We start from the raw sequence: 25,750 nt of genomic DNA on the forward strand, positions 1-25,750 counted from the left end.
TGAAGCAATAAGACCAAATGTGAAAATAAAATAATAGCTTTTCTGTAAGCTTCAGATCCAAAGAATTCAGCTTTAAGGAGCTCACCTTCAGCCTTCTGGGCTTTATGGAAAAATCACTGTATAGAGCATTTGCTTTTGTGCACAGTTATTTTGGAAAGACAGAAAAAAATGAACTGAGGACTGTAGCTTCAGACCATTGAACATTCATGGACATTTGTAAGCACCCAAGGTTATTTAGTTGGCAGTAATTTTGTCCAGGCTAAAAATTTCCCATCTCCGAGGAATAGGAATTTAACTCTACGCCAACGCTAGGTAGCTGAAGATCATACTCTTCATTACTTTGCTTTCTTCTGATTTCAGTTAGATATATGCTGTTTCTCTTGTGCTGGGAACCACTAATTAACCTGGATCTCTGCCTCTGTGCCCACAAGTAGGAATTGTAAGCCTTTAAAAGCACCTCTTTCAAAAGGATTTGACAACCCATTTCATGCTCATCTGGGTGAAGACGCCAGAGTTTCTGAAAATTTTCACTTTCTACCTTTATTACCGAAAAATGATTTTGGAGGATTTATTTTTCCTTCTTGCTGTCTTAAAGATCATTTTCTTACAACCAAAATTTCCTAAAACTGGAGCTTTCTTTTAACTACCGAATCATGTTTGTGTTGACTGATAGAGCATTGGGTTCTTATTAAAATGATTTCACATTTAATGGATACCTCATGGATGGTGGTTTTTGTAAATCAGTGTCACATTCTCTCCTTCCGGCTTTCCTCTTGATGGGGCACTATTGATTCCTTAGTTTAAAAGTCATTCTTGAGGGAAAATTCTCCTGCTCTTGTGCCTGGTTTTGTTTCACAGGTACTAGTTACCATTTACTGGCTGGGAAAAGCAGCAAATAGCTCGGCATCCTATAGCGGCACAACACTGAACCTGAAGGAGTTTGAAGGCTTGCTGGCTCAGATGAGAAAGGTAACTTGACTTTCCCTCTTTTTTTTTTTTAGATTTTATTTATTTATTTGAAAGAGAGAGACACAGCGAGAGAGGGAACACAAGCAGGGGGAGTGGGAGAGGGAGAAACAGGCCTCCCACCAAGCAGGGAGCCTGATGCGGGGCTCGATCCCAGGACCCTGGGATCATGACCTGAGCTGAAGGCAGACGCTTAACCGACTGAGCCACCCAGGCGCCCCTTGACTTTCCTTCTTTATCCCAAGAGGTTAATATAAGATGGGAAATTGACACATTTACTTCATTTTTTTTAGATGTTATTTAGCACAAGTAGGGGGAGGGGCAGAGGGAGAAGCAGGCTTCCTGCTGAGCAGAGAGCCCGACATGGGGCTCGATCCCAGGACCCCAGGATCATGACCCAAGCCAAAGGCCCATGCTTAACCGACTGAGCCACCCAGGCGTCCCACATTTGCTTCTTTTTAAGATCCTTAACAGTTCACCGGGGTGAAATTGCACAGAACAGAGATGTCCTGCCCTCCAGGAAAGGACTAGTTGACTTACCAATGCGGTCTTTGCCTTGTGTGTCCCATGCCTACCTGAACTTTTATAGCCTTCAGAGAATGGAAGGTCTGAGTTCTCTCCAACTTTAATTCCAAAAGAGCAAATGCAATCTGTCAGCATGTGGCTTTGTATGCCAGAGAGCTCTGCACTTGTTTTCTTGAGGGAATAACACCTGAATTAAACAATACAGTATTATACAAAAATGAAGACTTGCTCTGCATTTGTCCTAAAGGTCATTTTGCTTACCCGTCACGGCCTTGGTATGGGTGAAGTCATGTCTGCCAAGCTCTTGCCTGGCCATCCACCCTGGACGGGCCCTGACAAATTAGAAGCATTCTCTGCGGAGATGTGCATTTTACGGCCATTGTATTTGGGTGACCTGGAAATTCGGAAGACTTTTTTTTTTACAGTATTTAAAGCTTTATTTGTTTATTTGGTTATGGGAAAGACTGACTTAAGGTAGGAATTTGTCAAAGAAACAGGGGGATGTATTATGTATGTCTGCCTGTGTGTTCCTTTTTAAGGTTCAGCAATGTACAGGAACTCACCCAAAGTCCTAGGATATAGGACTGCACACAGGCAGGCCCACCCAGCCAGCCTAGTGAGTGGATGAGGCTCAGTTGTCACATCCGTGGATTTTGGATAAGATCCCTATCATAGCACAAATAGTCCAGGCCTTGCCCTTCCTCATTTCTCTAACATGCAAACGAAATGCACTAATGAGACCTTGAGAGACATTCCCCGCTTTACAGACTTTCTTTTCATACTGAAAACAAGAATGTGCTCCACCTTTCTAATAATTTATCCTTCTTTCTTTAAATTAAAGATAATGGTCCTGACAGTTCTTCCCATTTGGCTTGAGCCGATCTGGCTCATGTATTTTGTAAATGGACAAAGCTTTCATACTGGTTGTTATGCATATAAACAAAGTCCTTTAAGCTAAATTCCTTTAAAAATAAACTGAACACACCCACACAATACACTGTTTCTTACTTTTTACTCTCGTGGGTCCTTTAATTTTTCATGTAACTCTATTCTTAGAGCAAGTACAAAGGTAAGGTTTAGTCTGATTTGTGAAATTTGAATGCTTATTTTTTTATATTAAATTCGGATTTGAATAATGATACATGGGGTCATCTCTTTTTTTTTAAAGTTATTTATTTATTTATTTGAGAGAGAGAGAGAGAGAAATCACGAGTTGGGGGAGAAGCAGGGGGAGAAGCAGAGGGAGAAGGACAAGCAGCCTCCACGCTGAGCAGTGAGCCCGATGTGGGGTTTGATCCCATGACCCTGAGATCATGACCTGAGCCCAAATCAAGAGTCGCATGCTCAACCGACTGAGCCACCCATGGGTCATCTTTGTACAACTGTTTAAAAGCCCTGCCTCACAGTTCCTTTCTTTGCTGGATTCCCTTGGAACCTGATTTATTCTTGCTATGGACATTTCTTACCATCACTAGTCCAGCTCCTCTATACTCTAAGCAGCTATGGTTTCTTCAGCAACCCTTCTACTGAGACCATATTGAGCTGACCCTTGTTACGTCAGCTGCCTTGAAATGACCTGTCGTTGCTAACAGCGGTTCCCTTCTTTTAGTGAACGTAGTACAATATCACAGGACCCAAGAGAGTACTTGGTATCACTGGACACAGCATGACTTAACTAAATGGCCAACTGTGGTACTCCCATGCCTCTGAATAGAGAGTAATTGATCTGAACATCACAGATATATCCAATGCCTAGAGATACTAATTTATCTGGAATAGATATTATCTCATTTTACCGATTAAAATTGGATTTGTCTGGGAAGTGCAGAAAACTCTAAATGTGGCTTAAATAAGATGAATTTAATTTCGAACTTACATAAAAGAGGTCTGAACATGAGCAGTGGGCAGGTGATCATCAGGGACCCAGGGTCCTTCTGTCCTTTTACTCCAACATCCTCAATCCTTGGGTTCTCACCTTCTGGTCCATCATGGTTGTGCAAGCTTTAGCCACCATATCCACATCTGAGCCAGGAGAAAGGAGGGATGAGGAGATGAAGGACCTCTGCCCTCCCTTTAAACACACGTCTGTTAAGTCATACACTACTCCTCTGCTCATATCCTATTGACCTAAACTTGGTCACACATCCAAACCTACCTGCAAGGAGAGACTTGGGAAAGGTAGGCTGTATTTCAGCTAAATCCTGTGGGTGTTTTCCCTGGAGAAGAAAAGGAGCAGATACTGAGGAGACAACTAGAATTGCTTCGGCATGGAGACAGGCTGAAAGAAATTTGCAATTGAAATGTTTTCTTTCACAAAGGAGACTAACCAGAAATTTTTTATATTCATTTTTCTAGTGAGAGAAATGTTTGTAAAAAATTATCAACTTGTAGGGGTGCCGGGGTGGCTCAGTCAGTTAAGCATTTGCCTTTGGCTCAGGTCATGATCCTGGGATCGAGCCCCGAATCGGGCTCCCTGCTCAGTGGGGAGACTCCTTCTCCCTCTCCCTCTCCCCACTGCTCGTGTCCTTTCGCTCTCTCTTTCTCTCTCAAAAATCAATAAATTAAATCTTTTAAAAATATTTCTAAAAATTACCAACTTGTACAGTAACATGTGTAGAGCCCTTAGCAGACGCGTCTGACACATAGTAGGTATTCATAGTAGGTTGCTGTTGCTATATGCCAAAAAAAAAGATCTCTGAGAGCATAGTGACAATGGCCTTTCAGTGAGCCCAGATATGTCAGAGGAGGTCTCCCAACAGAGGGGACACTGAAGTGGAACAAAGGGGCATTACTGTGAGAATGTTGAGGTTGAAGGAAGAATCATGGGGACTAAGTGGCCTTAGAATCTCAGGGACTAGAGCTGGAAAGTGAGCAGTCTAGGCTCTTCCTTTTTGTGTCTCTCTCTCACCTCTTCCTATCTCTCCTTGAGATTTCCTCGCATCAGGGAACATGGCCAAAAGCATCTCCAGGATTACCTGTTCTAGCTCCTTGCCCAGAAAACAAGGAAATTCTTCCTTCTAGGCCCAGCTGCAAAATTCTTAGGGGTATACTCTGGCCCAGTCTCTGTGACCAAGGGTAACAGGTACCAGGATTGGCCTAAGCACTACCGTTTCAGGAGGGGAGGGGTGTTAACTAGAACAAGGGGATAAAGACGGGGGAATGAGATGGGCAAGAACAGACCTCTGCCTAAAATAGCAACCAACATCAGCTTCTCTTCCCTTAACCTGCCTTATTTTTTCATGGTACTTACCACTCAACTTTGTATTCATTTATCGGTTTTTCCATTTCCCTTTTGTCTTCCCTACTAGAACATAAGGCCCGTGAGGACAGGGTATTTATTGACTTTGCTGAATGTTGTGTGCCCAGCATTAGGACCGTGTCTGACACATAGAAGATGCTCGGTAAATATCCGAGGAGTGAATAGCTTCCCCAGCCAGAGTGTGGTAGGTGCAGATGGGTCATCAAGCTGGAAAAGCAGAACCCTAAAACACTCCAGAATAGGATTTAGCTGCTTTATAAATCACAAAGGAAGCAGAAAATGTTGAGTGGTAACACAGAAGCATCTGGAGTTTCTCAGATACTGTAAGTCACCCACAACCTTAGCTGGTTCTCATTATCTCTGACAAAGAGGGATAAGAAAAGGACAGATGAGTGAAACGATCCAAAAATACCATAGATGTTGATAGTTCTCACCGCATTCATTAACGTACGTTTATTAGAACAACTAGCAGTTAGTACAATGGATAGATTTGGGTCTTGTCTCCTATCCCTAAAGTGCTCTCTGTAGATGTCGAAAATTTCCTGGGTTCCTGGATGAAAAGCATCGATGACATAACTAGACCCCGCAAAGGAGAATTTGGCCCATGCTAGCCTTTGTGCTGGTTTATAGCTTTTGTTCTCCCCCAAAAGCTTAACTTTGGTTGATTTGACGGAATCCAATAAAATTGCTTATCCAGCTGATGTCCACATCTTTATTTTTGGCTGAAGAACCAACTTCTTGCCTCACCCTGAGGTTCCAAGGGACCAGACTGGCCAAGGGTGACCACGGGTGGCCTGTTTTTCACTTTTCAAACTGGCCATGCCTTTCGGCTTCCTGCTCTCTTGCTGGATCCGTGATTTTATTCTTGGCTTTCTACGCAGTCATGAACAGAATGGCTTTTCTGTTTTTCTTTCCCATAACAAGCGGTGAGAAAGCAGCCGATGCTCCAAGAGACATGTTGACTTTTTCTTTCTTTCTTTCTGTTCTCTTGTGGTTTGTAGTAGGGGTGGGGAAGACATTTGGGCCTTTGGAAGAGCACTTCTGATTATTGTTATTTTCTTGAAAATCCAGTTGGTAACGCTGCACCAAGCAGCTCATAAAATTGTGTCACTTCTAGACATGACGAGTGACCTGGTTCCGAGGGTCTGCCCTCTCTGATGGGAACCTCGGTCCAAGGCAACTAGTTATGGGATATAAATGGAGAAGGATCCGTGCATATACAGGTTGTGTCCTTCCCTACATTCACAAAGTCTGTATGATTTACATATTGACATTTACATACCCAAATGAATACATAGAAGTAATTCTAACCATAGCTAACACTTTTTGAGCACTTACGCATCAGGCATTCTTCTGAGTGCTCTCTGTATGTTAACATGTTTAACCCTCCTAGCAATCCTGCGAGACAGATGGTATTATCAGCTCCATTGAACAGATGAGAAAACTGAAATCAGACTAGAAAACTAATAACTTGCCTGAGGTCATGTAGATGACGAGAGGCGGAGGCAGGATTTAAACCCAGTCAGTTGAGCTTCCAAGACCTACCCTAAGCTCCTAACCTACCCTAAGCTGCTTCTCTTTTGCAGTATTTATAGTTTGGTGATGTAGGCATAAACAGCAGTTAGGAAAGGGGCATCCCCCAGATTAGCATCATTCACAGAGTAAGGAGGCAGTGAGTGTCCCGTAGTTGGAGAGGTGATGATGGTAATGAGGCAACTATAACTACCTCAAGTTTGATCAGATTTTGGCAGGTTTTACCCTTTGGGATTTGGAGATGGAATCCTGTGTTGGAATCACAGTTTTGCTGCTTACTCTGTGACCTCAGCCAAGTTACTTAACCTCTCTGATTCTTATTGTCCTCTTCTGTAAAATGAGGACAATGCTAACGACATCATTGTAGGGTTGTGAGGATTAAATACATGTGCAAAAAGCAACAAGTGTAGCCCTAGACCCATAGTAAGTATTCAATAGGAGTGACCTTCATTTTTTTAGCCATTTGGCCTATCCTTGGTGAATCAATAACCCATGATTATTACTTGCATTTCCAAAGAAATTAAATACAGAACCATATCCAATTTAAATCTATACTTCTCAGTTAGTTGATGAGTTCTTCCTTTTGCAGCTAGTCAGGCCTGGCTTTTGTTCAAGTCTTGGTGAACTTCTGACCTACAAGTAAACTACCTTAATTTCCATAACTGGAATTTCTGCCTTCCTCTGGAGGGTCAAGTGGGCTGCGCTCACCCGGGCCATGTGACAACCTCTTCTTCCGGGGCCCTAATCAGGGCCTCTGTGTGGAGGCTGCAGGGTGTGTCTCTCTGTTCTGCCCTCCTGTCTCCCACTCCCTTCTCTCCAGGCCAAACCCCTGTGTGCCTTGCAAATTACAGCCACGCCGGCCCTTCGGAATGCCTCCCGCTGGGGAGTGCATTGGGGACGCTGGAGAGAACGGATAAGCACCTGGCAAAGCCATGTGCTACAAAGGCCTGGGCTCCAGTGGGCATATCAGTCGGTTCAGGCAGTTTCCAAAATTGCTACCATGCAGAGAATATCTGTTTATTTGTCCTCTCTATTGGGAATGTGGAGGGGACCTTCCCGAGCATCCCAGGACATCCACAGGGTGACATTCCAGTCTTTGCCGAGGAGCTCGGGCCCCTCTGCCAGCATCCTCCGCAGCCCAGATTTTAAGCGACAGTCTGGAGGAGATTAAATTGAGGTTTATCTTTGAGTGACCGGCGTTATTTTTGTTTTCGTCAGCCTGGCCGATTGTAATGAATGCAACGACACTGGCGGGAACAAGGCTTTTATTCTAATGCAAGGGTGAGGATGGCTTTGACTGACCTTTCCGCTGCTGGGGTTTCAGTGTTTTAGTATGTGCTGCTTGCGCTGGAAAGAATTTATAATCACAGGCTGTCAAAGACAGCCATTGTTCTCCCTGCTCCGAACATGTGGGTCAGCCGCAAGCGCTTCAGCTCCCCCAGCGCCAGGGGCTGGCCGAGAGCGAGAGCATGCCTGGATTCTTCTGAGGCATCGGGAAAAGCAGTTTGCATATTTTTCATTGCCTTTTTTTTTTTTTTTTTTTTTTTTAAACTTTCTGCCTCCGAAAGACAGCTCCCTTTCAGAGCAGGAATTTCCCTTCAAGGTAGCAGGAGATGGACGTGTGCTGCTTGCTCCAGACTTTACAGACCTGATTCTGCGGCAAAAACAAACGCTGTGTGCCTTGGCCAGCTAGCGTAACCAGGAGCAATCGCGCTGCCAACCCGGGGGCTCGGTCCCAGAACAGGCATGCGCCTATGGATTCCGAGAGACGGGTCAAGGTTAAGGCTTTTGGTGTTTAGTTTTGTTTTGGTCGGTCTCTGTACTCTTGTGAATCCAAACTTAATGAGGCTTTTATTCTTCGTTCCTTCCATTTTTTTTTTTTTTTAAACGTGGTAAGGTGTGAGTTACTTGGATTTTTATTTATTTATTTATTTATTTATTTATTTATTTATTTATTTATTTGAAATGTGCACGCTTTTCTCATGGGGAAAGTTGAGGCAGGGAGGGTGGAAGGATGCAACGTTGGCTTGTGGATGATAATCCGGGCCATAATTTTTTCCATCCTGACACCACACGCGGGATCTTTTGAAGACCACCCGGAGCTAGATTTTCCTGGTATCAGAGGCTCTCCATCTGTTGCTCAAGTGTCTGTAATATCTTTTTCGTTTTATTTTTGGACAGGAGACTGATGACATTGAGAGTCCCAAACGTAGTATCCGAGACAGTGGCTACATAGACTGCTGGGATTCCGAGCGCAGTGACTCCCTGTCTCCCCCTCGCCACGGCAGAGATGATTCCTTCGACAGCCTGGATTCCTTTGGCTCCCGTTCCCGGCAGACCCCTTCACCAGATGTAGTCCTCAGGGGAAGCAGCGATGGTAGGTTGCAGCCTTCGTACACTGCACGTCTTAGAGTTGAACATTCACAAGAGCTGCCTTGTCACCCGTGGACGGAAGGCAGGCTCCAGGTCCACCGTGCTGGGACCCGGTAACTCTAAGCTGGGAGAAGAAGAGCATTTTTAATGTTGTTTTTCGTGGCCCTTAGAATTTGGCTTGGCTTTGCCAGCAGTTTGAACATTGCCTCAGTGAGCCTCTCTTCTCTTGGAAAATATGTTACATCATTCCTCCCTTGGTCTCAGTGAATCAAGACGCTGTGCAGGCCGTTAGCTCATAAAGTGTGCCGAAGGTTTATATGCTCTGGGTATGAGGAAGGGAAATGTGTGAGTACCACAGTGCAGAAGCGAAAATGAATCAACTTCCAGCTAGCTGGAAATGCACTACACGCACTTGGGAAGGTGCTGAAGCCCGGGACACTTTAATTGGCAGGGTTTTGGCAATCTGTTCGATGCTTATGATACCTGGCCGTTGCCTGGAGCGTTGTGGGTGGCCCCCAATGTACACAGCCCAGACTGCCTGCTTGTTCCGAGTCTGGGTTTGATTTAAATCCCCTGGATTTTCTACCACCTGTAAGGGCTGATCATTTTTCTTTAAAAATGTGTGGTCGTGCGACCTGATGTAAATTTAAGGCATATTTTCCAGAAGCTGTTTACGTCACTTATCTTGTAGCTTTGTACTTTTAGGAAGGGAAAATGGCTTGGTTCGGCATATATAAACTTAAACTTGCAGGAACGCACTGAGGTTAGTGGGGCATTTTTTATTTGTTTCTGTTTTTTTAATGCATTGCTCGATTGATGCTAATATTCCTAGAGACTTAAGGCTTCTCTCTGAGATGAAAATTCCCTTTTATGGCTGAAAGATCCCTTTCAGCTATAAAACTGTCTAAAATCCTTGAGTATTTAATGTGCCTAGGTCCTGAATTAATTACTTGACACCTAGCATATCATTTAGCCCTTAGCACCAGAGTACGAGATACATAGTTTCTGACTTAGTCCCCCACCCCCACCCCCCCCACACCCCCGGGCTGTGAGACATTCCTTGTCTGTATTTTACAGATGAATCTTATAGAGGTTAAGTAATTGTCCTCAAGTTGTTAAGTGACAAATATCACTGTCATTAAGTAGTGTAACAATGTTAGCCTCAAGAAGTGTGAGTCCAAAACTTAAACTCTTAAACCTAATTTGCCCACAACTTCTGTTTACCTAATAAATTTTTTAAATTCTAGAATGACTGAACTAATGCCTTTGTTTAGTGCTTAAGCTTTCCAACAAATAGATTAGCCTCAGGGCAACATAGTATGTGACTCCAAAAGAATTCCATGGTGCATTGTGAACTGCTTGAAAAACATTTCTAAAATTTTATATGACATCTTAAGTACCATCCACAGCATTAGAAGTTACAATGCCAAGTACGTGACCTAACTGAAGTTTAACATAACCAAAAGGTAGATTTACTTGCACAAAACATATCTGAACCAGATTATTTCATTTTATTTTGATTGTTTTTTTAAAAAATTATTACTTTGTTCATCTTGGTTTTATAAGTGGTTTTATATTCTTTCACAGCTTTGAGGGGCTCAGAGTTTGTAATGAGTGACATCTTGAAGGGATTTGAGATGGTAATTACTAATATTGCACTAATATGTGCTGAGAGGCACAATTTAATTTGCAGCAATTAAGATTGATAAGCTAGAGTCTTTTTATAAATATTTTTCCATGTAAAGAATAATATGAAATTGAGCCTCACGGAACATCATCCATGAAAGAGAGCACGTTAAACATAGATTTCACCAAGCAGCCTGATACCTTCAGGCTTATGTTCTTATAAACAAATCAAGACCTAATGAGGTTTAAAACACACACACACACACACACACTTTTTAAAATCTGCCTTTAAAAATAGTGTAATTTTATTCAAATAGGTGTTGTGTTTTATTAGAATTTATGGTCTATTTTTAATGATGCTAATCAATAAGATTGCTAGTCCTAATAAACACTTTCAAATTTAGAAGAACATTTTTTTTTTAAGTCTTGAAAATTTATTTCCTAAGGACTCACAATCAATTAGGGAAAATCTTAGCATAAAATTGTCCAGTTCCACATTGGGTCAATATTTTAATATCTTCAAGGCCCACTGACCCATTCAGTGGGGACAGTCAAGAACCACGCTCATAAGAGGTGCCGCGATTCTATGGGTTGCACCCGAGAGCTACCCGGTCGGGATGCTGTGGGTCCCCAGGGTTAGTTCCGCCAATCTGTCTTGCTACACAGGTCCCGGTTCCTCCCCTCACCTCTGCTAGCATCCTCCTGAGGCCACTTAATGGACCTCACTGAAGAGGAAACATAAACCTTTCTACTCAGATGCATTTAAAATGAAGAACATAGTTTAGAAATATGATGTATTTTGTTAAATGAGTGTTCTTTTATAGAAAAGAGGAGTTGAGGGAGAGAAATAAGGAAAGAAAGAAATTAAGGTGGTAGAGGGAGATGAGAAAGCCAAGGGCTAGGGGTGTGTATGGCCAAAATATGGGGAAAAAAGAACATCCCCCCCCAACTCCAGTTACTGGAAAGGGGAGAAATGTAGCCCTCGGGGAAGGAAGACTCAGACTTTGATAAAGTAATATCATCATCAACATGTGCTGCATTGTCATTTCCTAACTTTGGGTATAAATAGCGAAGCCACCCTAGTATATATATCTGTGTTTTCGGGGTGAAGTCAAACTCTTTGGAAGTCCTGGCCTTTGATAAGGATTCTAGCATTTACTGAGGGTGTGTTGTACCAGCTACTCCCTAGATGCTTTGCACCATCTTCTTGAATCCTCACAATACCTGTCAGAGCTGCCTTAACATCTCCATGTGTCCGATGAGGACCCTGAGGAACGGAGGGTTTAAATTTCGCAGAGCTACACAGCTAGTAGGATGGAGCCGAAATTAGAGCCTGGCCCCTAAGTCCAGAAAACTGCACTTCTTTCAGCTGAGTCACTCTGCCTCAGGGCATCTGCAAATTAACTTTCCTTGCACTGTCTGTTGAAGACATTTATCAAAGAGTAATTGTGGGAAGGAAAAGGGTGATCTGTGTATTTGTTAAACAACCTATTTTGAGACTTTCACTGAGATTATTACAGATAATATGTTTTTAGATACTGTACACAAAGAAGGTTCATAGATGATAGGATTTTAGACATTAGAAAATGGAGACAACTCTTAATTCATTACTAAGCCTTCATAGATGATTGAAGAATCATTTTCTTTCATTCGTTTATTCGAGAAAGTGTAGTGCTTCCCCTAGTCAGGATGCTTTAAGCAGAGGACATTTCTCCAAGAGAAGTTCGTCACAGAGGAAGGAACTTTGGATTGGAGTCTGGAGAAAGAAATTGGGAGTCCTGAGCCATTACGTTCCAGCCATGTGGAAGGGGCTCTTTCTGCGTCTCTGAGCCTCTGTTTCCACCTCTGTAAAATGGGGATAATACTAAATCAGAAAACAAATCTAAGAGTTTGGCAAGGGAAGGCAGTGTTAGCGTTTGTTTATAAAGATTTCACGGGGCCTCTAACCGTTCCACTGGGACACTGAGACAGGTGGATACCATTGATGAAAGACTTGGGGTGGGAAGGTGCTAAGTTATGAATCAAAAACCAGCAAGTACTGAAACGGTCAAAACTTCAGAAGGGAGGCTGAAAGCAAGTGCGATGAATAATTCATAAACTGCCTATTTCATCCTGCAACAATGAACGACTTGTTTATGGTCAATGCTTTTAACTTGTAAAGTCTTTTAAAAGCCATTAAATCATTTAATCTTCAGGGCAAATCATTTCATTCTAATTTTTACAGAAGAGGACAGGCAAGTGTGATAGAGCCAGCCTAGGATAGGAGCCCACAGCTCAGTAGCGACAGGTCGAGAACTATGATGACATCGAGAGTAGTCAGCATTTATCAAGCACTTACCCTGTACCAAGTACTATACCAACAGTTTACATGTATGCGGTCCTCGCAAAAGCCCTACAAAGTAGGTGGCGTTATTATCCTCACTTTGCAGATTGGGGAAACTGAGGCTTCGAGAGGTGAGTTAACAACTGCAGAGTCTCACAGCTAGTGAGTGGCAGAGCTCAAAACAAAGTAGATCTGGCTTAAGACCCTGTGCACTGCCCAGTTGGCTAGGCTGCCCCATCTCTTGACTCAGTTGAAGGCTGTTTTCACAAATGTAAAGAAGTAAATTTTAGTTGCTGTCAACGAAGTTGAGTAACCTATTCCTGATCCTCTCGTTGATGAAGAGTTTCCAACCAACTCTCACATGGCGGCCTCTGTAATAGTAGTGTTTGTTTTAATGACAGCTTCGCTCTCATAGATCTTACCAATTGAGTGAGATGAGACTCAGGAAACAGGGATACAAGATAATTATTGGGGCTCTTGCCCCCCCCAAAACTGTTTGGCAACATTGAATTCTCTTGCGTTGCCTAAAACACTCTTTAAGCCAAACCAATTCATTTATTCCTCAGATAATTTGAAAATGCCCACTAGGTGCAAAGACGCTGTGATCAGTGCTGTAAATGATGTAAAGCCCTTGTTCTCAGAATACAAGGTCGAAAGGGTAATGTGCCCGAAGAAAAGACTAGATTGGGCCATGGGGCTCACAGGAAGAAAAGATGGCCTTCAGCTATGGGTACCAGGAAGGGCTCTGATATAAAGGAATATGCTTTTATTGTAACTCAAACCACTTCCTGGAAGGCAAACCCTTGGTCTAATCTAAATCTGCCATTTTCCAAATTCCTTTTCTTCTTAGCCGTCTTTGCCCCTTGATGATAACTAATATTCTCCAGGCGTTTCATGGATTGTTAAAGGTACCTCCAAGACAAAAATGTCATTTTATGACATCTCCTCTATAAAACAGAATCCTTTATAATTCTTATTTGTGTGAATATCTAGCACAGTGTAAGACACGCAATAGCAGGTGTTCAGTAGAAACTCCATCGGTTGATTTATGTCTTTTCTTTGCAGAGTGGCAGAATCTGAGCAGCCTCTAGTTCTGCTGCAACTGTGTTGCGAATCGTAGTTCTCAGATACAATTAGGCTTACCTCTATTTTTTCAATTGAATTTTTTTCCCTCTGATTTGAGTTCGGAGCTTTTCCCAGAACAGACTAATTTAGACGGATACTTCAGATTCGTTAAGTGAATAATTTAAGGAAGGAATCCCCAGCACCCACAGATCTAACCACATCCCTAATACAGCACACTCGCCATCGGGAACTGTTCAGCTACCCCCGCGCACATTTTCAGCACCCATCCTCTCTTCCCCAGGGAGAGGAAGTGACTCGGAATCCGACTTGCCACATCGGAAGCTGCCAGATGTGAAGAAGGATGACATGTCTGCGAGGCGGACTTCCCACGGTGAGCCGAAATCAGCAGTGCCTTTTAACCAGTACCTCCCGAACAAAAGCAATCAGACGGCCTACGTCCCCGCTCCTCTGAGGAAGAAGAAAGCAGAGCGAGAGGAATACCGCAAGAGCTGGAGTACTGCCACCTCCCCCCTGGGTGGGGAGAGGCCCTTCAGGTAAGCCCTGAGCTATGCTGCCCGCATCCTGGCTTGCGCACTGGCGGTGAAGGGACCACACAGCTCCAGCACACGATCGAGCTCAGATAACCATTCCAGAACCTCGACGTCAGATTACAAATGGCAGGGGCACCTGGGTGGCTCAGTCGTTGAGCGTCTGCCTTCGGCTCAGGTCGTGATCCTGGGGTCCTGGGATCGAGCCCCGCATCGGGCTCCCCGCTCAGCGGGAAGCCTGCTTCTCCCTCTCCCGCTCCCCCTGTTTGTGTTCCCTCTCTCGCTGTGTCTCTCTCGGTCAAAGAAATAAATAAATAAAATCTTATTTAAAAAAAAAAGATTACAAATGGCAGTGGGCAAGACAGCTCTTTGGAGAGAGATTGTAATGACAGAATCTAAGCTTCATGAAGGCACCGAGAATAGTGCCTGCCACACAGTGGTACTCAACAGATCCCTTGTCTAATGAGCAGATTTTTGAAACCAGTTCTAGTGAGGGGACATGGAGAGCAGATCTGTCACCCATGTCTTTCTGAGGAGACTGCCTGACTCCCACTCCTGTTAAATTAGGTGCAGAAAGCCACATCTCTGTGCAAGAAGTCTTTTTCTTAAATCTAGACACGTGATTATCTAGATACAAGCTCAAGTATGTAAGGGATGCATGAAACAGGCTTCAGAATCGCTTGGAGAAACTCCTAGTCAATGGACGATACATTGAACTGCTCATCTCTTTAGAGAAGCAAGCAGGGATTTCCCCTAAACTCTGATTATGTCTTTATATTTATGCATTCATTTAGTCTGCAGGTATTTATTTGGCACCTACTACATGCTAGGCGCTGTCTTTTAGGCACCGGGGACCCAGTAGTAAATAAGGTAGAGTCCCTGCCTTCAAGAACCTTCTAGTCCAATAAAAGAAACTTATGGTCCAGTCTAATCCTTTGAGCAAAACCACCCTGATCACTGCATGCTTATTTCTAATAATCCACCTTTATTATCTATGAATTTCATCGAATAAACATTTTATTGAAAGTTTTGATGATTGAATCAAACATGACTTTTACCTTTCCAGCAGAAAAGGCTTTTTGCCTTTCAATATCAATTTTTAAGTAGCTCTTACTGTTAAGATTATGATGCATCATATTTATTAACAAATTAATGGCCGCATTTAACTTTCTTCGCGTTACCAGGATCATATTGCATGCTATGACTTTTTTCTTTAAGTGAAAAATAATATCAGAATGACCAGGAAATGACGTATGGCTTGCTCCCCAGCCCAGACTGTTAGTTTGGTAAACTGTGTTGTCCAACTCACTAGCTGTCCTGAAACAATAGAGGAAGAGGGAAGTGAAGTGGGGTCTCCTTGTGAAGAGGACCCAGTCGGCCCAGTGGATCCTGGTGGGAAGCCTTCTGATGGTGGGTTAGAATTGCCCACTGGCAGTGGCCAGGAGCAGCCTCCTCCAGAGGGGGCTGTGGAGGCACCAGCTCCCAAGTCTGAAGAAAAAGATGCCGTTGAAATCCAAAAGCGCCGAAGGCTAGAACAAGCTGGAATCAAGGTCATGCCTGCGGCACAGCGCTTTGCCAGGTTAGCTCCGCAGGCCGAAGGCTGGCCTGGCCGCCTCTGGTCATGCCTGGGGTTTGGAATCTGCCTGGCTTGCTGGAGTTTCCATCCTGTTTCCCCTTTGCAGCTCGATTCCCCGCTTCTCCTCCTCCAGCAAGTAGACAGCTGCGAGTCTTTGCAGGGGCGTGTCTCCACCAAGAACTTGGTTGTTCTAAATGGAGGTGAAGAGTGAGCTTCTTGCTGCTTGATTAGACCTTGTCCTAGTCAAGGATTAGTGGTCAGTCATTTGTGGGCTGCGGGATTCACCTAGCAATAACATTTTATTTTTCAGTTGTTTGCGGCTTGTTAATTTTCACGCTACTCCTAAATGGCTCTTACCTTACTTGACACGTCACTGGAAAATCGTTCCTTTGAAATGGGGAGCACTCTCTTTAGAAAGAGTGGTTGGCTTACAAAAACCCACTTACTTTCTTTGTCCCAAGGGAGTGGTAAGATCGCACTTACTTGACTCGTTTCCTAAGGCACTGTGATTCAAAAACAAAGAACGGAGTAATTCCTTCTCTTAAGTGTAACAAGGGCACCAGCATCCAGCACGGCTGACTTCATATTACATGTGTGATGGAAACCTTCAGCAGCCCAAGCCACAGAAAACTATAGTTCTACAGTTTTAGGTAGTGTTTTGAGAAGCTGCTTAATTTTTCTCATATAATAACCACAAAGTTCCTAACAAATCATAATGAGATGAAAATTTATTTGACAATTTAAAATTCATAACAGTTTGATAATTGAAATTCCGTTGCCATCTGCTGTTCCATTTAATTGGGAGAAGTAGGTGATGTACCCATTTTCAAGAAGGGTAAACTGAGGATCAGTGGTAGTAAGTGACTTGCTGGTCTGAGAGCTAGTTACCGCTGACCTGGTGGCCAGATCCAAATGTTCAGACTACAGTACCACATCTGCCTCCCACACATTTAACAGAACATTTTCCATTTCTCTGTACAATTCCAAATGTGGTTAGAGCTATATGGTCTAGTTCTTAAACTGAAAGTTCCAGCATTGACTTATATGTATTTAATTCTAGAGTAGCTTTGTATTGATTAAAAAAACAAAAACAAAAACCCCAAGGGTATACTTCTTCCCTGTCTGTGGTATCTCACAGATAAGTATATCTATCCTAAACATATATGTGCTTCTAGAAAACTCTACCATAAAATTGTGCTTGTGTTCCAAGCAGCTCTCTGTTTTTCTGAGATAATAGAGAGTAATATAGAATCATAAAAAACAAAATCAAATCCAGATATTCTATAAATTTTGGTACAGAGACCTTATCAGACACATATTTTTTCAACATCATTTTAGTATTACTTGTATCAGAGAACAAGCTCGATGCTGAGAACACAAAAATGAATAGTATCCCCTTACCACGTTTCATTTTTCAGACTTTTCCTTCTGTTTTCAAATTTAGGGCCCAGTGGGAGTAGGTATTATAGGTAAGAGTATGAATTTACAAAAAAATTTTAATCTTAATATCCTTGACACACATAACTTCGTTTTTATCACATCTGAGAAGTCTTTAAGCTAAAATTTACTGAAGACACCGTGGTATTTTTTTTTCTGTTTTATTATCATTTTCAAAAGTTACAACTCCGCTTGGTTAAAATGAATCTCATTTTTAAAGATTGATTTTTCTATAATTACCAATCTGGTTGAATATTATAATATGTGTATTGGCTATTCGGGTTTCTTCTTCCATATGCTGTGCCACCTTTTCCCATTTAAAAAAAATCCATTTTACTGTGGTAAGAACACTTAACATGAGATCTCCCCTCTGAACAAATCTTGAATTGTTCAAAAGAGTTTTGTTAACTATAGATATGATGTTGTACACTAGATCTCTAGAATTTGTTCATCCAGCCTAACTGAAACTTTATGCCCATTGATTAGCAACTCCCCATTTCCCCCTCCCTCAGCCCCTGGCAACCACCATTCTATTCTTTGATACTATGTATTTGACTCTTAGATATGGCATATCTATCGTGCAGTATTTTTCCTTCTGTGACTAGCTTATTTCATGTAACATAATGTCCTCAAGGTTCATCTGTATTATCACATACAGAGGAATCGTGCAGTATTTTTCCTTCTGTGACTAGCTTATTTCACGTAACATAATGTCCTCAAGGTTCATCTGTATTATCACATAGTGCAGAATTTTCTTCTTTTTAAAGACTGAGTGATAGTCCATTATGTATGAATGTCACATTTTCTTGCATTCGTCCATTAGTGGACATTTAGGTTGTCTCCACATCTTGGCTATTGTGAATAGTATAGCAGTGAACATGGGAGTGTGCTACTACTATCTTTTAGGGATCTTGACTTCAATTGTTTTGGATAAATAGCCAGAAGTGAGATTGCCAGGTCATATAGCAGATGTATTTTTAATTTTTCAAGGAATCTCTATATCATCTTCAGAGTATCCAAAAGAGCAACAAGATATGAGTGGGGAGCCTCATTAAGTTAACTCAGCACACCCAGGAATCATGGTGATGGAGAGAAGAGATGGGACAAGTCTGGGAATTCCATGGGTGTCCTGTGTCAGTGACTGTGAGGTTTATTTTGTAATGAAATATTGAAATCTTTTATCATAGTTCCCATTCTGTGCACAAACCTAGAATCATGGTTAGTTTACAAATGTAATTCTGATGGATGAATATTATATTTATATGGAAAACTTTGCTCCCGTCCACATTTCCTGTCATCTGGCTCAGTTGTTTACATATTTCATCCAAGTTAGCTCTATTAAGCAGAAATTCCCAGGTCTGTTAAGATCATCACACCTGAGATCTTCTGGCTTAACATTTAAAATTGGGTTCAGGAAAATTTTGCATATTCCCAGAGAATGTGCCCAACAGCAATGTGACATTGTGTCTCCGAACACCCAGAATTCATTTGTTGGCAGATTGTTCAGCTGCTAGCTCTCTCTAAAGGGTTTATACATCCCGTGTCACTAGCCTGGCCTATCTGTGTCCCTGTCATTTACTTTCTGTAGCCTTCATCAGAGTTGAAAGTCATGCTAAGTTTATCCTGGTTTTCATGTGGCAGAAAGTAGCTTAACTGGAATGAAACACATAAAGATGAAAAGGCTTCTTGGTATCTGAAAAATAAGAATACAAAATATGTAAATATGCTGATGTCTCTCAAAACATTTAACCTCCATCTCCTGTCTTTGCCATCCAGATGAATTTTGGCTTCCACATCTTTGAACCCAGCAAGAGGCCCAACATATGTTCTGTGGTCCATTTCTTGGCTGGGAAATTCTGAGTCTGTAGAGATGGGTAATCATACAAAGTCATGGGCAAGGGATGGAGGTACACAGACAGAGGACAAGGCTTTATTTCTATAGGCTGTTTTACTGTTGTTTTTTCCCAAGTATTCTCAAACACCTCCTTGTGTTATTTCTAATTCAGTATATAAAAAGGAGTAAGAGAGCATGGTACTCCATTTTCACATGAGTTTAGAAGCGCAGAAGTCCCAAGCTTCCTGTCAAACCATATATTAGGAGGTATCTTAGCATCAAGGGACAGAAAGTAGGGCTTCTTAATAAATATGTGGAGTTTAATATTTATTAGAGTCACCACTGAAGTAAGAAGTATATAAACTACTTTTTCTTCTATTTTAGTTTATGATTAAGTTAGCTTAATTACCCCCAAAATATGAGACTCTGCCAAAAAAGCCAAGATTTCTGTTTTTAAGAGGATAAAATGGGAACCAAGATCCACTTCCTCTGAATTAAAATGCCATGGAGATTTGAGTTCTCTTACTTGGTGTTTCCCATTGGAGAAGTAAACTTTTTTTTTTTTCGAACTGAATTATAGGTTTCACGTGACTGTACTTCTTTTCTAATTGTTTTCATATGTTTCAGCACTCAGTCTTTTCCTCTGGTCTGTGGATCTTCTCAACCACATGGTAATTAATTACAGAGGGCAAAAAAACCCTCCAAGGAACAATAGACATTTTTGAAATCTTTAGAGGAAAGAGTGGATGCAGCTAAGTGCCAGACACGTATTCCTCTACACCCCTGCTCAGCAGACTCCTGTGTCCCTGGTTGTTGCTGAACAGACCCTTGGGGATCGGGAGCAGACAGACACATAGCTTGCAGGAGCCTCTGTGACCCTGGTTGTGGTCGCACTGTGTGGGCAGTGGGTGAGCCAGGAGGTTTCTGGTGTTGCCCCTGACATTCCCAGGAGAGCCCAGTTTCTTTCAATAGAACAGACTGGCTGCCAGTCTGAGCTGGTTGCTTGTGTTTTACCAAGGGAAAAGGGGTGAAAGAAAATGCCAGTTCTTCCTTCGTTTCAATCATTATCTCATTCACTTTGAAACCTATAACTTTGAGCCAAGAGCTTTTTCTTCCCCCTCACCTGCTTCGAGCCCGTAACCTCTCCTACCAAGATAGCTTTGCCTGTTTTAGATGAGGTTGGATGCAGTTGCAAGGCTGGAAGCCATGCTGGGCATGTCTCGTTTCACGTTGAACCGTATTGTTTCTGAGCGAAGCTGCGAGCTGCGCCCAAAGAGCAGCCCCTTCTTCCCAAAGTGACTCATCTATGAATGGCTCGAAAAAATCAAAGCCTCAAACCTCCCCCATGAATATCAAGCCAGATAACCTGAGTCTGCCCCTGAAATTCACTTTATTTACCTAAATTCAGATGACTGGAACTAGAAGCCTCAGTATTCTCCTCTACAAAGTAGACGTGAGAATTCCTAGCTCACAGGGTTGTCAGGAAGGTTAGCGTATCTGAAATACATTAGAGGCTCAGAGAGTTGTAATTGTTGAAAACTGAAGTAGAACATACTGAAGCTTGACAACAGACGGCCCTCAAGGTCCTTCAAGGGAAAAAGAAAAGCACATTTGTAACAGGTTACTTAAAAATTTCAGTAACTAGATACCTGTGAACACAATCTTTTATATCTGCCTTATACACCGTAAGTATTACTGCATGGCCAAAAGTACCAGTTCAGATTTTGTGTTATTATCTTTTTTCCCCTCTTAGTCTGCCTCGAAACTCTGAATTTACAGGATTCAAGCAAGTAGCGGAAAATCAGGCATTATGACCGTTTTGGTTTTTTTTTCTTTTTTTCCAAGTGGGTAGGGAGTGGCTTTCAGTGGCCAGTGATACAGAAAGCTTTCTTCACCGTCTTTTTTTTTTTTTTTTTTTTAAGTCCACACATCTAAATTGAGATCGCTTGAAACAAGTGCTGCCACGCTGGGCATTTAGCCTAAAAAGAAACACCCCGGGGAATCTGTAGCAGGGCTTGGGCTCCTGTGATCCAGAGAACACCAGATTCTCCCTGCTCAAATTGGCATCACAAATTGGCATGGTCATTTGCATAAATGCATATGTTTTATTCTAAAGAATTCTGCCTGAGTTGAGGGGGAGATGGTAACCCAAGACCCCTGGTCAAAAAATGAAAAGAGTGCGGCTTTTGAACGTACGAGGTTCCAGCTAGGGGTCCGCTCCCCGCCTGAACTTGGAGTTGGATCAGCTGAGATGAGATAATGAGTTTGAAAGCGCTTTGTAAACTGTAAAGTGCCATGCAAGCATTGTAAGGTATGATTAGTTAGCATTCTGCTATCATTAATCCTAGCAGAACATTGCTGTCTGTGACCAGCAATGCAAATCACAACTCCGGCCTAAGCACAACTCACAAGGTCCCTTTATTTAGTAACTAAAATACTTTTCTTTCTCCTACTACCATAGTCATGATAATGCCTTATTTTTTATATGATGTTCTGCTTTCAATACTCTTCCTGGCTGGGTTTTTTGCTTAACGCACAGTATAGTGGTTAGAAGAGAACCCCTGGAGCCAGACAGCCTGGGTGTGAATTTTAACTGAAGCCCTGGCACTTTGACCTTGGGCAAGTTTCTGAACCTAGAACCTAGTTTCTACTCTCTTAAAATGGTGATGCTAATAACACTAACATTGCAGGGTTGGTATTAGGTTTAAATGAACTAACGCTTAGAAGGAATTCCAGCCAATAGTACGTGCTCAATAATTATTAGCCACTTTCTTTGTCATTAACATTGTGCTTTTTAAATAATGCTTTTTTGAAGACACGAATTCAATGGCCTGTGATTTCCATTGGCCTTTCTTACGGCTATAGTCAACCAACACCAGTTGGTACTTGCCAGATGCGTTGGCTAAGGAGGTGGGGAGGAGCATGAGCACCATCCAGGAGGGGCCAGGCAGGACCCTGGGAGTCAGGTGTGCAACTCAAAGGGCAGGATTTCATATTTTAAGAAATAAATGTATTTGGGGAGCAAAGCGCTGCCAACCACTTCCAAATTCTGTATTTTAAATTTTTATTGAGGACAATGGCAGCAGTGAGAAGAAGGAATTTTCTGGGCATGATTAGTGATGATTTGATTTTCCAAAAAGTCAGATGGAGTGAGGGCCTGCTATAGTCTTAAGATGTAGCCCCCTCAGGAGCAGTATGAAGCAGGGTAGCAGAAAGCAGGCGGCCTGGTTGATCAGGGTATAAGAGTCTCATTGTTCATTTTACTCCTAGCTAGGCTAATTCCTCCTTCTTCATTTCTGAGATGAGTTGTCCTTTGAGGATGAAGAATTTACTCTTAATTTTCTCTTAGAAATTGGATACAAAGTAGGTGAGCAATAGGAGTCAAGATATTTTATTTACTTATCTTTATGAAACGAGAAGATAATGATTTTTAAAAGTTTTAACATTTTATTATTACTTAGAATAATAATTACTTAGAAGCAAGGCTGAGCCTATGAGCAGGGGGAGAGGAGTTTGTATGAATCCCAGATGGACACATTCAACCCTATTCCTATCCCACATGCCTCCAACGAAAACAAAAAACAAAACTAAGTGAAGAGTCCTGATATTCCACCATTTAACTGCATTCAGGCATTTGAAAGTTTGAAAAGTCTTTAATATCTCTTTGAAAATGGAAATAGCACAAAGTATTGATTTTTTTTTTTTAGCTATTTTGGCAAAATGTTTGGTCACAATTTACTTGACATCCAACATATGATGAAGAAGAGCTAAGAGGTGGACAGTCGTTGGGGTAGAAGATCGAATACAGAGCTGCTCGTGGGGAGGTGCAGGGCAAAAGAAGCATTTATGCCCCGGGTCCATCCTGTGAATAGTCATAAAGTCTTCCAGATGCTTCAGGTTAGCTCAGCTCTGCAGAAAGACCTTCCTCACACTTTGCGATCAGGTACATAGTCTAGGTTTGCTGTCACACACAGCTGCCTGCATTAGCTTTCCCCCAGATCAGTTTCTTGGTGGCTCAAATTGTTGCCCTGTCACTCAAAAACAAATTGTGTGCCTGTTGGGTGCATTGCTAATGTTCTAAAGAAAAAAGAACAACCAAAAACTATCTACTCTTTCCAATTTCATGGCAAGAGTTTGGATTGTCCTTCTCAGAGCCATTTAGGATCCTGCATTGCTGATGCTGATGGGGCCCTGTCAATTAAATGACTTTTTAGCATTGCTAGTAGCTGGTTAAATTCAAGGTTTTAAAACCCACTCTAACTATGCTACAACCCTGGACTAAAATAGCAAACAGATGTCATCTAAACTAACGATACCGAGAAGACCTTTCACTAACAACACAATGTGTGTGTCTGGAGATGGGGATTTAAAAGAATATTTGGTCTGATCACATGGAGGGTTCTCTTTAATTTTGCTCCATCAGTCACAAGCAATTAAGTAATGAGAAAGAAGCTGTTCATGACATTAACCTTCGCAAAGGAAACCCTTTCCTGACCCACCAACGGGGCAAAGATTCAGAGTCAGAAGAGGAAGTTGCATGTCGGCGGCCTGATCTTGAGAAAGATGACTTTGCTGCAAGGAGAGCGAGGATGAACCAGACCAAACCAGCAGTGCCATTGAATCAACTCCTCTATGGGCCTTACCGAAAAAAGGAGGCAGAGAAATCAGAGAGCAGCAAACCGATCTCAAAGGGAATTTCAGAAAAGAAAAGTCTAGAATATAAAAGGTGTGCGCTGTGTGTGTGTTTGTGTGAGTGAGAGAGGGGGCATAATTAAGTGAAGGTGATGTGTGTCATAGGCCCCCATTCCTTTCTTTCCTTTCCCAGTTACAAATAATCGGTAATGGTGGTTTGTTTTGAAGCAGAACTCCAGATATCCAGTCTCCCTAAATGCAGTGGCAGAGACTAGAATGGCCATGTCCAAAATAGGGCTGAATTCACCAAATAAACTTTGAGTTCCAGTGGACACATCACCACAAATGATTGGCGTTATTGGCACAAGCAGACATGTACCATTGCCAATCAGGGGTGGCCACCACCCAAAGCTGCTCCAGTCCATTCGCAGGAAGCAGAAAACACAGTCATTCCTTAGCTGTAGGCTCTTCTCCCTTATTGGCTCCTTTTAGATATTGGGAGGGGAAGAAAATGAGGCTTGCTCTTTCTTTCCACATACCAGCAAAATCACTTAGACATTTAATGATGGATATTTCTCATTAAAAACACACACACAAAACCGGGGTGCCTGGGTGGCTCAGTCGGTTGAGCATCTGACTCTTGATCTCAGGGTCATGATTTCAAGCCCCGCATTGGGCTCCACACTGGGTGTGGAACCAAAAAAAAAAACCTTCTCAAAAATATAATATGTTTCTGTTTGTTCTTTTATAGAAATTGTTTTTGAATGAGTTTTCCTTTCGCAGCCCTTTTCCCATCCTCTTCATTTGGGAAAGGAAAACTGTAGCAAAATGGGTTTTGGCCAGTGATTTTTATCCTAGGAGGGATATGAATTTATTGAAGGTGTCAGCTTGCTAAATTTCATCACACAGAGTTGATGATTCTTGCATTTTTTCCTTATACCAGAATCAGAGATTTGCATTGTCAAATTGCCATCTCTTTGCCCCTCATTTAGGGGGGTTTATAAATTCTGCTGAACGAAGAATATAAACATCTTAACTGTGTTTTACACAGTTCAAATGGTTCTTTGGGCAGAGTCACTGAGCTCAGTGGAGTAGTCAGTGGTGCTTGTTGCTGTTGTTCTGGAAAGTACCAGGTACGAAATGTGTGGACGCTCCTGGGATATAGAACAGGGGTTAGAGCACAGAAGCCTGGCGTGATTTTTTTACAGGACACACTCTAGCTTCGGGAGTCTCTCGCCCTGTGCTGCTCTTGTTGGCGTGCCTTGTAACAAACCATTCTAGGAGGGCCTTGTGGGAGGGATCCGCTGTTGCACGTGAAACAAAGACTTCTGGACAACTGACTAGCACCAACGCACATTGATGGGGATCAGCAACTTGAGTTAGGAAAAGGAGTTGCTTTTGTATCTCCCTTTTTTCCTTTCTCCTGCATGCAATTTTAATTCCCGGTATTTCCAGCCTCATTTGTCACCTGACTCTGTGTTTGGGGACATGGCTCTGAGTCTGGGATGGCCCATGACCTCTCTAGAGAGCATCAAAGAACTGATGAAAGAAGAGAAGGCCCCTCGTGGCTCTTGCCTCTGCCCTTCCTTCATCCCCTTTCCCAAACTAAAATTAAACAGAAAATTCTGTAGCCTTCCCAACCTGTAGAGGCTCTGCAAAGACACCACATCATCCAGGTAACAAAAGAATACCTCTCGGTTTTCTGGCTTGGATGGTATCTTTTTTAGAAAAACAAATAACCTTCTTTATGTAGGTTTTTGAGATTTTCTATCTCAGGAAGCATGTTTAGTTAGAAATTGACTTTTAATGCAATTGAATGTTTTATGCATATAGATGCCACAGCTTTGATTTAAATGACAGCATTGTCAGCATGAAGCCACCCAACATCCACTTCTTGGGAGAACAGTTGAAAATATCAGTTTTAACATCAATAAAGATGACCAGCTATTAACATAAGAAACAAGTGGGTATTGACTCTGTAGATCCAGGTGAAGAGGATACAGTCTGTTTAATCTTCAAGTTTATATTACCCAAACCTAACCAATGCTATTGG

General features: G+C 42.3%; 1 protein-coding gene across 22 annotated transcripts in view; it reads left to right on the forward strand.

The window, feature by feature from the left end:
- LIMCH1 (LIM and calponin homology domains 1) overlaps positions 1–25,750 on the forward strand; it is a 321,642-nt gene that overhangs the window by 224,603 nt on the left and 71,289 nt on the right. For 9 of the 22 annotated variants that reach the window (XM_045881234.3, XM_045881236.3, XM_045881235.3 and 6 more), the window contains 5 exons: positions 859–969; positions 8,465–8,660; positions 13,972–14,224; positions 15,531–15,797; positions 23,489–23,791. In XM_045881234.3, the coding sequence (XP_045737190.1) occupies positions 859–969; positions 8,465–8,660; positions 13,972–14,224; positions 15,531–15,797; positions 23,489–23,791 (1,130 nt within the window). Of the gene's footprint in view, positions 1–858; positions 970–7,504; positions 7,565–7,845; positions 8,062–8,464; positions 8,661–13,971; positions 14,225–15,530; positions 15,798–23,488; positions 23,792–25,750 lie in introns of those variants that run through there. The other 13 variants (XM_045881245.3, XM_045881247.3, XM_045881246.3 and 10 more) reach the window with 5 other exon arrangements.

Source organism: Mirounga angustirostris, unplaced genomic scaffold, assembly GCF_029215605.1.
Source record: "Mirounga angustirostris isolate CCGP_5_RB_7025 unplaced genomic scaffold, mMirAng1.0.hap1 SCAF_2, whole genome shotgun sequence".
NCBI classification, from domain to species: domain Eukaryota; kingdom Metazoa; phylum Chordata; class Mammalia; order Carnivora; family Phocidae; genus Mirounga; species Mirounga angustirostris.